The sequence below is a fragment of the Bos javanicus genome, chromosome 14 (assembly GCF_032452875.1).
Source record: "Bos javanicus breed banteng chromosome 14, ARS-OSU_banteng_1.0, whole genome shotgun sequence".
In the NCBI taxonomy this organism is placed as follows: Eukaryota; Metazoa; Chordata; class Mammalia; order Artiodactyla; family Bovidae; genus Bos; species Bos javanicus.
This window is the reverse complement of record NC_083881.1, coordinates 72,526,689-72,540,021: the sequence shown is the minus strand read 5'-3', so window position 1 is coordinate 72,540,021 and position 13,333 is coordinate 72,526,689. Positions and strand designations below refer to the sequence as shown.

Below are 13,333 nucleotides of genomic sequence, written 5' to 3'. Positions count from 1 at the left end.
TGTGTTGTATACCTGAAACTTTGTAAGTTTTCACATCAACTATACCTCTATTTAAATAAATGAATAATTTTTTAAATGTCATGGTTATGTAGATCAAAACACACAAAGTTGATGGTATACTAGCCAAATTATGTCTAAGTCAACCATTTGAACCAACAGAGAACTTCTTTGTGCTTTGCTTTGAACAGTATATTATTTATAGCTGATTTTTTATGCAGAAATAGAAAATATCCTCTGAGTATCTTTTAGCAGCCTAAATATATAAACATAAAATCATTTCTAAATACCCAGTTGTGTCAAAACCAATTCAGCTCACTGGTTTCCTGTCTCCTTGTTCAAAGATAATAAAAACATACATCACTGGAAGAAGTCGTACTAGTTTCAAAGTAGCTGGATATGTTACTTAACTTTGCTGACACGTCAGCCCTCTGGTCAGTGCTATTACTTCAGCGAGCCTGCACTGAAGCTTTTTTTCCCTCCTAAAACAAGGACAGTAAGGTCCTAAGAAGCAGAGCTAGCTCCTGGGTCTGCCCTGACATTTCTGTCACACCCCTGCAGGGACAGCCACTATTCTGCGTCTCATAACTCTTGCAACAATTCAAACAATAAAGCTCATCGCTTCACAAAAGGAGGGTAATATTTTACCAGAAAAGCATTCAAACATTAAAACAGCCCACAGAAATAAAGGTATGAAAAACCTCCCTGGTACTTCCTCCAATCACTCATGGGTACTTATAAAGCCAATCCTACTTAAAGGATGTTATGTCCATATAAGATAACCAAAACAACTTAATTGCTATTTGTTTGTCTGCTTCTTAGAAATGCTTACAACTACCAACATGTCATTGCTTGGGGGCAAATTCTAAATTTGCATGTTTATTTGTTACCTTCTCAAAATGTGTTAGGCAAAACTAACAAATATCCATTGTCCCATACCAACATACTCTCAAAATGACTCAAATTCTAGTAGGAAGTCTGTCACACGTCATGGGTTTCTGGAAGGCATTTTTTTTTGGTTTGCTTTTTATTTTCTATCTCCTTTTCAGAAGAAAGTTTTCTGAATATAACCTACTTCAACATTTAGATCCCAATCACTTTCTCTCAGGGTCTGAGGTCATCAGAGGACTCTTCAGGACTCAGCTGTGTGACCTTGAGATAACTTGGGAAAGTTAACTTTCTGGCTTGAGTTTCTCGCCCAGTAAAATGAAACTTATAGGAAATAAAACATGTTTAAAAAAAAATACTTAAGAGAAAACTTAATTGACACCTTATCCCACTTCAGGCTGTTTTCTCAGCTCCTCAACAGAGAGGTTGTAAACTGATTCATTTGAGAAAGAAAAGCTTTTTAAAAAACTTTCCTCTATATAAAATACTTTAAATGTCATAATTGGCTAGTATGCACTGATGATCCCTTAGTAACATGGAAATGAGGAAGAATGAAGAAAAAATATTATTAAGATCATGGCAATAATCAGAATAAGAGGACCAAGCAATCTCCTGCATGACAGGAACACAGAGTTTTTTCTGAGATTAAAATGTTTTTTAAATGGGGAAAACAGCGCTATGAAGATTATTCTAGGGAAAGGCAAATTGGTTTAGCGTAATAAAGCCAAGAATGGCAAGGAAGAAACTTAAAAAGTCAGTCCTGTTACAAATAAACACCTGCCCTAGGTACTGACTTTTCCCTTTGACCACAGGTATTTCAAACGGCACATATCTAAACCGACCTTGTCTTTCTCTGATACTTCCGACACCAGTCAATTATGCCACTTTCTACTTAGCCACCAAAATAGAAACTAGAAGTCACTCTATAACTCTGTAGAGTTATACTCTCTAACCTTCTGCTCCAAATCAAGTCCTGCAGCTAGTCTCTTCTCTGTCACATGTCCTTCTGCTCCACCTAAGACACCTTATCTTAGCTCCATCACACCACTGTCTCTGCAGGCATCTCAGTCAGAGGCAGGGCTCAGAGACTGCCTAAGTCTTAAAGAAAAACAAAAAACTTTACTTTCGTATTTTAGAAAGCAGTCTATGCCTAAATCTCAGGAGGTGACAGTTCTGTTGAAGAAAAGCTCAAAGACATAAATGACTTAATCTTAAACAAATGTCCCTTTCCTTTTCTAATAAATGCAGTTTGTTAAGGTTTCCACAGAAGGACTAGACATTAGAATTAAAAGGCACGGGGAGAAGAGTCATTTATGGCATCGTATTTTCAAAACACAACTCAGTAAACAGTCTCTTCAGGAAATAGGTGAGTTCAGGTAAGAATTTTACATAACCACCTTCTAGCGGTGTTGAATAATGCATCTGAAGCAAAATACATTACAGATTCCCCTGCTACCTTAAAAAGAAAATCAAACCTGATTCTTCAGGACAACCTGTGGGGATTTCTGTGTTTGTAGAAATATCACCCTGCAGGAAGTGGGATGTTCAGACGGTGAAAAGCAGGGCCGAGTGACAGAGGACCATCACGACTGAGCCACACAGAAAGAAGTGCTTTCCCGCTCTTTGGTACCACCCGGGAGATTACGTCCTGAGAGGAGGGCTGACACCTTCTGGAGTAACTAAGATAGATTCACCACCCGGGAGATTACGTCCTGAGAGGAGGGCTGACACCTTCTGGAGTAACTAAGATAGATTCACGTGGATGTTGGCCAGTCTGGACAAACTTACCATAACTGGAACTTTAAGGATTACAAGATACAGGTTCCCAGAGCTTTCTCTCCCCGAAGGAGAAGGTGGAAAGCTTTGGACACAAGTACCAAGAGCTCTCCATCTGCTGGACAATCTGCCTAGGAGTGGCTGTCCCCTCATCTCTGCTCATTTCTGGCCACTGTTGAAGTAGTCAGCTGCTACAGCTCTCGCTATCTGGAACTATGCTTTCTTATTCTAATCTGTCATCTATACATCCCAACTGGAGCCCTCTAGTTTTTTGTTAGTGAACCAGTCACCAGCACTTTGTTCCTGAGCTGTTTTCACGGATGTGGGTATTTCAGAGATGCATCTTTTAAAATGATAGAAAGTAAACAAGAAAGCAAAAAAGACTCTTGGGGGAGAGACCATTTGCTACACTACTAAAAATGACTGTATTAAGTTTAATTTTGATTACTTGTTGAACTAGTGTTTTGTTGTTGTTTGTTTGTAGTGTTTTGCTTTGTTTTGTTTTATACAGCTGGCATGTGTGGCATGCATTATCTGGAGCTTAACTGGACATACCAAAATAAGCAAGACATGATTCCCAACACCGATTATGGTTTAGCGGTAGACTTAAATTCCTTTTCAAAGTGTGCTAGCAAGAAACTCTTTACCATGTGTGAGCATGCTAAGTCACTTCAGTCGTGTCTGACTCTTCGCAACTCTATGGACTATAGCTCCCCAGGCTCCTCTGTCCATGGAATTCTCCAGGCAGGAATACTGGAGAGGTTTGCCATTCCCTTCTCCAGGAGATCTTTCTGACCCAGGGATGGAACCTGGGTCTCCTGTTTTACAGGTGGATTCTGTACCATCTGAACCACCAGGGAAGCCAAACTTTTGGCATAAACACAGTTTAATAAGGGATACAAGGCTTCAATACTGTTACATAGGACCTGAACTCGGTAGGTACCGTAAAAAAGAGCACAAAAGTGGTATGGGAGGTCAGAAGCAGACGAAGCCACTCCAGAATGTACACTGGAAAGAGCAGGGGCTATGGAGTTGCTTTCAAATTTTGGCTTTGCTATTTGCAGGCCCTATGAACTCACGCGGCTTAATCTCTACATGTGTCACAAGACGGGCACTTCAGAGCTCTGAGAGGACTGTATGAGAGAATCTACATAAAGAGTCTAACACGTACCTGGCATTCAACAACTTAACCAAGCGCTTGCTTTTCAAGCTGAGGTGTTCAGAGGCTATGGTATTACAAATGTAGTTATAAGAGCATGGGGAATTAAAGTCAGAGAACCTAGGAGCTAGAATCCCATCCCTGCCTCTTACAAGCCATGTGAGCTCAGATATATTATCCAGCCAGGCTGAACCCTATGCAAAGTCAACACTGAGGCGAGAACAGAGAGACCAAAATGTTCTCGAGAGCCATGTAATCTTCCTCATCATGTAAGCACTATCTCACTAGAAGCCTCCACAACTGATGTGATTATTATTTAAAAAAAAAAAAAAAGTCATTTCTACAGGAATGATGACTCTCTTCTTGAAACTGATGAATGCATAAAAAATGCAGCACAAAACAAGAATGTGTGACATAAATTCCTCATATTTTTCATAGAAAACTGAACACGCTAGATAATAAATATTTAATTCTTATCTGCAGAGTCAACTTGACAAAAATATTGAAATCTCATCCATTTTGCAGTAAAGGAAAAATGGAGCTAACAGGTTCAGCTGGTGTGCACCTCGCTGACAAATCTCATATATTCAACCAACACGGTTTCAAAACGACTGCCTTATGACCCTCAAACATTCAGTGTTTTCTAATTTACTCAGTAAGGCAGGAAACCAGGCTGACTGTGGATCCTCTATCCTTACAAAGATTTATAAAACCTCAGTACATTCAACTGTTGCATTTGCCCACATGAGCAATTATAGAGAAGAAATAAATGAGCGAAAGTAAGGAGAAAAAAAGATATAATTCTTAGTTGAGCTTTCCTTATTCACATTCTGCACATTAAAACATATTTTGTGCAACTGGAAGATTTCAGGTATGTATTGATAAATATGCTGATTTCTCCATTAAGAAGTCCTATAACTTTAAGCAAGTTCTTTAGGCCTGCTAAATCCATAAGATCTCTCCCAGATGACAAATTATATACTTCTAAAGCTCAAGAAAATCTTAAAACAAATAATGTTTAATAATTGGGGGTGGAGGAAATACACGTTCATGCAACCATGTTGCCTTCAAAATAAAAATCAAGATGTGTTCAACTGAGAGTAACTTAAAGCATAATTACATTAAAATGATAATAAAAAATACATAGATAGATCGATGAAGGGGATTAAGATTTAACATCGATCACTTGAAAGGGGGAATAACGTAGTGGAGACAGTGTTATCCACATAAGATCAATGATCACTCGATTTGATTTCTTAAGCCAGAAAGTTTCTGCATCAGAAAATCGCCATAACAGGTGAGAGCACAACTTTAAAGACAAAACGCTGCAACAGCAAAGCTGTGAGAAAAAGACATCAAATGATAATTAACACACAAAAAAGTATCTTTTTAAATGCAGTGATTTTTCTCTATTCTGTAGTCTCAAAAAAATGCAGCCTTTGTCTAACTGCTCTTTCCCTCCTCATCCTACTTGAAACTGTGTCCTCAAGACCATCGGTACGCAGTTTTCAAGAGGGCTCTTAAATTCCAGTCTCTGTTTGAAACTGGTCACTTCATTTAACCAGCTCCAAAAACGGTTTGTATGCCCTTCCTCGGGGTTCCCTGGTGGCTCAGTGGTAAAGAACCTGCCTACCAATGCAGGAGATGCGGGTTTGATCCCTGGGTTGAGAAGACACCCTGGTGAAGGAAATGGCAACCTGCTCCAGTATTCTTGGTTGGGAAATCCCATGGACAGAGAAGCCGGCAGGCTACAGTCTGTGGGATGACAAAAGAGTCAGACATAATTCAGTGACTAAATAACAACATTCCCTTCCTCAGCTTTTTCCATCACTGAATGGCAAGATGAACAAACTTTTACATACAAACAAAGAATGGAAATCAGAACTTTCTTTTAGCTTTCCCTGATAATTTAGAAAAAAAAAATAGCATGATTTTAAAATGAATTGTCTTCTTTCTCATTTGGGTTCTAAGTTATTCTACCCCAGACCTACAAATCTAGTATAGTTGTTCAGGGACTCACCCTAGAAGTATTTTTAAGAAGAAGTAGAATAAATTTTACTGTTCTGTACAGGAAAAAAAAAAGATTTCAGAGACTTCCCTGGAGTATTCATTTCTCTGTAAATAACAGGAATGCTTAAATAAAGAAAAAATATAACCAGTGACAATCATATTTAAGGATGAGAAGTTACATTTGCCAAAATCCATCCCTGAAATACGTGAGGACTGTTCAGTAGATTAAATCAGCAATCGTCACAGAATTTAAACCCCCAAAGTTGTAAACAAAATATAGAGTGCTCTTTTGTTCATGACATGTCATGAACAAATTACCAAAATGTGTTTTCTCCTCAGGTGTCAGTTTTTCCCTCTTTTAGTGACTGATGGTTCCCAGTGTTATTACAGAAACAGATTGATCTTTTTAATGAGCCAGTTTAATAGACTCCAAAATCTCACCGTGGCTGCTCATCCATGTCAGACCATATGCACCAACAAAACATTCAGTAAAACAAAAAAAGCTCTGCTGTCAGACAGCTCCATACTCTATAAAATTTCATATAGTAGATCTGGATATACAGATAAATAACCGGAGAAGAGAAAAATGCATATGCAAACAAGATGCAGAAAATATATGCAAAGAAATACTGTAGAGGCCCATATTTTCTTGGCTCTGATGAAATTCCCACAAGATACAAATGTATTTACACAACATATTCTCATTACCCTACCTCCTAACTCTAAGGAAATCTATTTGCCATCTTTCCATTATAACACACACTTCAGGGTTCCACTTGAAAAAGAATGTTCCAGCCAAAGAGCAACTGTGTGAATTCTGACTCCAGCAACTGTCTATGAATAACCAGAGGGGAACAAGACTAAAGGGCTTTTAAGAAAGTTCTATCTGACTGAACACAAACAGGCACGCATACACAGTTACAGATCTTCTCAACAAAAATGCCGATCTTCTGTGGAATTCATACAAAGTTTCCACATCGATGTTAGCACATTGGCAAGCTTACCTCAGTACTGTTCAAGAAAGATCTGAAGTTACAGGGTATTCACATATGAAACACTGGGACAGACAGTGGACAGAGGGCTGAAAACATGGAGAAGTGGATAAAACAAGTTTTTATTCTGCCTGTTACAGTTACTTAGCATTTAAAGTTTCTAGAATAGATTGTGTCCCTGTCTAATGTTGGCTATAGGATTATCTTTACATTTATCACAGTCATCTAAACCTTTCTCTGTTATCCCTTCCTCCACCCAAATAAATGTCCTCCTTCCCAATTTTCCTTCTAGTCTCTCCCTACTTCCTTTACCCCACTGTCTTGGGAAAATGGAACTAAAGCATCTCAATATCAGCACACAGGGCTGACTCCCTTCAGGGTAAAAGGTTAGGATCAGACAGGAATACAAATGTGAATCATCTATGCTTGGGCTGCCTCCTGGTTTTCAGCATCACGTGGACATGTCACTCAGACACCTGGATTAAGCACTGCCTTTAAAGCTAAAGTACCAAATGCTTAAATATGACTAAGAAAATACAGCTTGCAAAAATAAGAAAGTAGCACTGTTGGCAGGTCACGGAAGGAGGTTGGGTCTATAGGATGTCAGAAGTAAACTAATATTTAACCCTTTGCTTTAATGTTTTAAACTGTTAAGAGGTCCCATGTCACGAGGAGAAAAATTCCAGAGATTGTAGCATAAAAACTGCTTAACAGAGGATTATGTAATAACTATATGTAAACTGGCTGGCTTTTAATAACATTCTGATTTGCAAAGCAGCTAATACATTTAAGGGTAGCTAAGTCGGTCACAGATAGAAGGAGCGTAAGCGCCTATGAATCTGTGCCAGTGTTAACCTTTCAAAGGCCAGTCTACTCTTTCCTGATAAAACGCAGAAAGAGTGAATGGATAAACAGAGAAAGGAAACAAAGCATGTGACAAATACGTTTCTGAATACAGTTTCATTTTAAGATTCTCCATATTTTACAAATGCAAGATGCTAATAAGACTTCCTATTTCTGTATTAGAAAATATTTATAAATGAAGCTGAGGTATTCAGGAAACTCATTTTAATAAGGTACTTTGGAAGTTTCATGTATATGTGTCATTCAGCAACTAATTTGCAAGGTTTCATGGAGAAGGGGGTTTATTTTACATTTCCTAGAATTCTCAGTTATGAGAGCAGAGTAACCTGGTATAATGAATACTGACTAGTAGATAAAATTTATCAGAAAAAAATGCCACCTATTAGTTCTATTACTTAACTCTTATATTCACTCAGTTCAACTAGCTTCACTAAAGTTTTCTCTTAGTTCATACAAAGTCCAAATTAAACAGCTACTGCACTGCGTTTAGGCCAGATTTCAAAACCATCATGTTCTGAGAAAACTTGGAATAATAAATTATTGGAATAATAAAATATGTGCTTTGGATGAATAATATAGTAAATGAGAAGTTTAATATAGGTATACCTTGGAGATGCTATATGTTCAATTGAAGATCACCATGATAAAGCAACTAAAGCCAGTCACACAGGTTTTTTTTTTCCTTCTTAGTGCTCATAAAGTTCTGTTTACACTATACTATAGTCTCTTAAGCGTACAGTAGCACTATGTATAAAAGAGTATATACCTTAATTAAAAAACAATTTATTTCTGAAAAACACCAGAACAATCACAATGGTTAACATTAAAGAAGACCGATCACAGATAACCGTAACAAATATAAAATGAAAAAGTTTGAAACACTGTGAGAATTACCAAAATGTAACACAGAGACACCAAATAATGCTTTTAGAAAAATGGTGTCAAGAGACTAATTCCATGCAGGGTTGCCACAAACCTTCAATTTAAGAGGGAAGGGAAGAAGGGAGGTGAGGGGAAGGAAGGGAGAGAGGGGTGGGGGAAGGCTGGAAGGAAGGAAGGAAGGAAAGCACAAGGAAGCGCAATAAAATGTGGAAAGCCGGTGCTGACTGTGTCTAATAAACATCAGTGGCGCGTGGCACATCTGAGTGTCACTCATCTTTACCTTTTACTTTAACATTCCAAGCAACAGTGGTGATGTTTGTGATGCACAGAAAAATCAATCACTAGATTGTACATCTGCAACTATCATAGTGCTGCAGGTCAATTAAACTAAAAAAAAAAAATACAAGTAACAAAGCTTAACCTGCACAGGCCAGAGACTCATCATTCTGCAACACCCCAGGCCAGAGCAAGATTCCCTGCGGCCCCTCTAGTTTATTATTTTGCAAGAAGCGTCAGTCAGCAGTTGAAACACGACATGAAATATGGCCTCATGCCGCCGGTCTGGGGTCCTCCCCCCTCTCACCTGTCTGGAGTTCGCCTCTTCCCGTTTTCGTTCACATCGAGAAGCAGCTCTGAGGAGTCAACAGGTGAGGTGGTGCTGGCATCCAGAAGCAGCTGTTCATGCTGGGCGAGGTACTGGGCAGGGTTCTGTTTGGCCAATCTCGCGCAGTGGAGGAGCTCACGCTGCAGAAGGGGCAAGTTGGCCTGTAAGGGCAGAACAGGAATGAGAGGGTGCGCAGAGGCTCCTTCTGACCAGGGGACCTACTCCACTTTGCAAACACTAGCGGACCGGACCACACAACTCAACTAAAGGACATGCCGCCGAATGCATGCAGTTCCCAGGCACGACTTCCTGCACTGGCTACAGCATGAGCTTCCCTCTGGGCCTGGGGTGGATAAGATGCCTGAGGCAGGTCTCACCCCTCCTACCTTCCAGCCCATTAATAAACTGGGAGTGGCTCCTCTTTAGGTTTCCTTCATAAACTTTGAGCTTCCCTGGTGGCTCAGACTGTAGCGTCTGCCTGCAATGCGGGAGACTCGGGTTCGATCCCTGGGTCAGGAAGATCCCCTGGAGAAGGAAATGGCAATCCACTCCAGCACTCTTGCCTGGAAAATCCCACGGATGGAGGAGCCTGATAGGCTAGTCCATGGGGTTGCAAAGAGTCGGACAGGACTGAGCGACTTCACTTTCACTTTCATAAACTTAGCAGGGCGGGAGATGGGAAGGAACTTCAAGAGGCAGGATTCATGTTGATGTATGGCAGAAACCAACACAATATTGTAAAGCAATTACCACTCAACTAAAAATAAATAAACTAAAAAACAAAGATTATAAAAAAGCAAAAACAAAAGATGCTTTCATATTCAAACATTGTAAGCTCTACTGGATACAGATTCCAGCTCCACCTATGAGGAACTTTCGTCTCCCACTAGGAAGATAGACGGTCAGTACCGAAATCAGACTGATCACATTCTTTGCAGCTGAAGACAGAGAAGCTCTATACAATTGGCAAAAACAAGACCAGAGGCTGGCTGTGGCTCAGATGATGATCTCCTTACTGCAAAAATCAGATTTAAATTGAAGAAAGTAGGGAAAATCACTAGACTATTCAAAACAAAGAAAGTCAAGGAAAGTGAAGTTGCTCATTCATGTCCAAAAGCAAGACCATTCAGTTATGACCTAAATCAAATCCCTTACAATTATACAGTGGAAGTGACAAATAGATTCACCATATTAGATCTGATGGACAGAGTGCCTGAAGAACTATGGAGGGAGGTTCATGACACTGTACAGAAGTCAGTGATCAAAACCATCCCCAAGAAAAAGAAATCCAAAAAGTCAAAATGGCTGTCTGAGGAGGCCTTACAAATAGCTGAGTAAAGAAGAGAAACGAAAGGCAAAGGAGAAAAGGAAAGATATATCCATCTGAAAGCAGAGTTCCAAAAGAATAGCAAGGAGAGATAAAAAAAAGCCGTTTTAAGCTATCAATGCAAAGAAATAGAGGCAAACAATAGAATGGGAAAGACTAGAGATCTCTTCAGGAAAATTGGAGATACCAAGGGAACATTTCATGCAAAGATGGGCACAATAAAGGACAGAAACGATATGGATCTAACAGAAGCAGAAGATATTAAGAAGAGGTGGCAAGAATACACAGAAAAGCTATGCAAAAAAGATCTTAATAACCCAGATAACCATGATGGTGTGATCACTCACTGAGAGCCAGACATCCTAGAGTGCAATGTCAAGTGGGCCTTAGGAGGCATCACTACGAACATAGCTAGAAGAGGTGATGGAATTCCAGCTGAGCTATTTCAAATCCTAAAAGACGATGCTATTAAAGTGCTGCACTTGATATGCCAGCAAATGTGGAAAACTCAGCAGTGGTCACAAGACTGGAAAAGGTCAGTTATCATTCCAATCCCAAAGAAAGGCAATGCCATAGAATGTTCAAACTACTGCACAATTGCACTCATCTCACATGCTAGCAAAGTAATGCTCAGAATTCTCCCAGCCAAGCTTCAACAGTACATGAAACTGAGAATTTTCAGATGTTCATGTGGATTTAGAAAAGGAAGAGGAACTAGGGATTAAATTGCCAACATCCTTGGATCATAGCAAAAGCAAGAGAGTTCCAGAAAAACATCTCTTTCTGCTTCATTGACTATGCTAAAACCTTTGACTGTGTGGATCACAACAAACTGTGGGAAATTCTTAAAGAGATGGGAATACGTAGACCACCTGACCTGCCTCCTGAGAAATCTGTATGCATGTCAAGAAGCAACAGTTAGAACTGGACATGGAACAGACTGGTTCCAAATTGGGAAAGGAATATGTCAAGGCTTCATATTGTCACCCTGCTTATTTAACTTATATACAGAGTACATTATGCAAAATGCCAGGCTGGGTGAAGCACAAGCTGGAATCAAGATTGCTGGGAGAAATATCAATAACCTCAGATATGCAGATAACACCATCCTTACGGCAGAAAGTAAAGAGGAACTAAAGAGCCTCTTGATAAAAGTGGAAGAGAGTTGGAAAAGCTGGCTTAAAACTCAACATTCAAAAAACAAAGTTTACGGCAGCCAGTCCCATCACTTCATGGCAAACAGATGGGAAATAATGGAAACAGTGACAGACTTTATCTTCTTGGGCTCCAAAGTCACTGCAGATGGTGACTGCAGCCATGAAATTAAAAGACACTTACTCCTTGGAAGAAAAGCTATGACAAACCTAGACAGTGTATAAAAAAGCAGAGACATTACTTTGCTGATGAAGGTCTATATAGTCAAAGCTATGATTTTTCCAGGAGTCAAGTATGGATGTGAGAGTTGGATCATAAAGAAAACTGAGCCCTGGAGAATTGATCTTTTGAACTGTGGTGTTAGAGAAGACTCTTCCTGAGAGTCCCTTGGACTGTAAGGAGATCCAACCAGTCAATCCTAAAGAAAATCTGTCCTGAATGTTCATTGGAAGGACTGTTGCTGAGGCTGAAGCTCCAATACTTTGGTCACCTGATGTGAAGAAGTGACTCATTGGAAAAGATCCTGATGCTGGGAAAGATTGAAGGCGGAAGGAGACGGGGACGACAGAGGATGAGACGGTTGGATGGCATCAGCAACTCGATGGATCTGAGCAAGCTCCAGTAGTTGGTGAGGGACAGGGAAGACTGGCGTGCTGCAGTCCTTGGGGTCGCAAAGAGTCAGACACAACTGAGCCACTGAACTGAACTGAGGAAGACAGAGGATACATGAAATATACACATAGTTCTATTAACCTTAAAATAGGCTCCCTGATACTTTCATTTTTGGATCTAGCTACTTACCCAAATGAAAAAGGCTAATCTATGAAATATCTTTGATCAACTACTAATTTCAAATGACAAAAATAGGGAGATGAACAAAGAAATTGTTTTTAATAATTATTAGATTCACGCATTTCAGTATTGGTCTGAGTCTGCTCAGACATCCTGCTTAAGATTCATGCACAAAGCAGCATATACTACTAGTTTACAAAGGTAATCCGCTTTCTTTGTATTAGATCTATTCCAAGGAATGTATATATTTAACAGAAGAAATCTTGCGTACCCATCACTCTGAATCCTCACCAAGCCCAGCACTGGGAAAAAGACTGAGGACACATTTGTTGACAGATGATTCTGGCAATCTCAAATGGAGTAAGAGGAAAGAAGACAATTTCACATGCAGAAAAGCATTAAAACAAAAACCTCAGACTCTGACTCTGAAAACCAAACTTACTCTGACTTTATAAATCCAGAGTGCTGTTGCTTTTTCTTCTATGTGTCTTTTACTTTTTTTTTTTGGAAGTGAGGGGAATAGAATATATAACATGGAAGTATGAATAGCACTCATTCTCAGTAACACAATTCTTCAAAGTCAAAGGAAGATCAATAACATAAGTAACTTTGTAACTCAGGGTTTGGGACTTCAACGGTGGCTCAATGGTAAAGAATTTGCCCACATGTGGTAGACCTGGGTTCAATCCCTGGGTTGGGAAGATCCCCTGGAGAAGGAATGGCAACCCACTCCAGTATTCTTGCCTGGGAAATTCCATGGAAGAGGAGCCTGGTGGGCTGCAGTCCAGGGGGTCTCAAGAGTCAGACATAACTTAGCAACTAAACCACCACCACCACAGGGTTGTAACTGTAGAAGCTAAGTGCCATGTACACTAATTAAGCCATTG

General features: G+C 39.7%; 1 protein-coding gene across 6 annotated transcripts in view; it reads right to left on the bottom strand.

The window, feature by feature from the left end:
- Positions 1-13,333, bottom strand: part of RUNX1T1 (RUNX1 partner transcriptional co-repressor 1) — a 155,845-nt gene that overhangs the window by 41,358 nt on the left and 101,154 nt on the right. For all 6 annotated transcript variants that reach the window (XM_061439395.1, XM_061439392.1, XM_061439393.1 and 3 more), the window contains one exon: positions 9,152-9,333. In XM_061439395.1, coding sequence (XP_061295379.1) covers positions 9,152-9,333 — 182 coding nt within the window. The remainder of the gene's footprint in view (positions 1-9,151; positions 9,334-13,333) is intronic.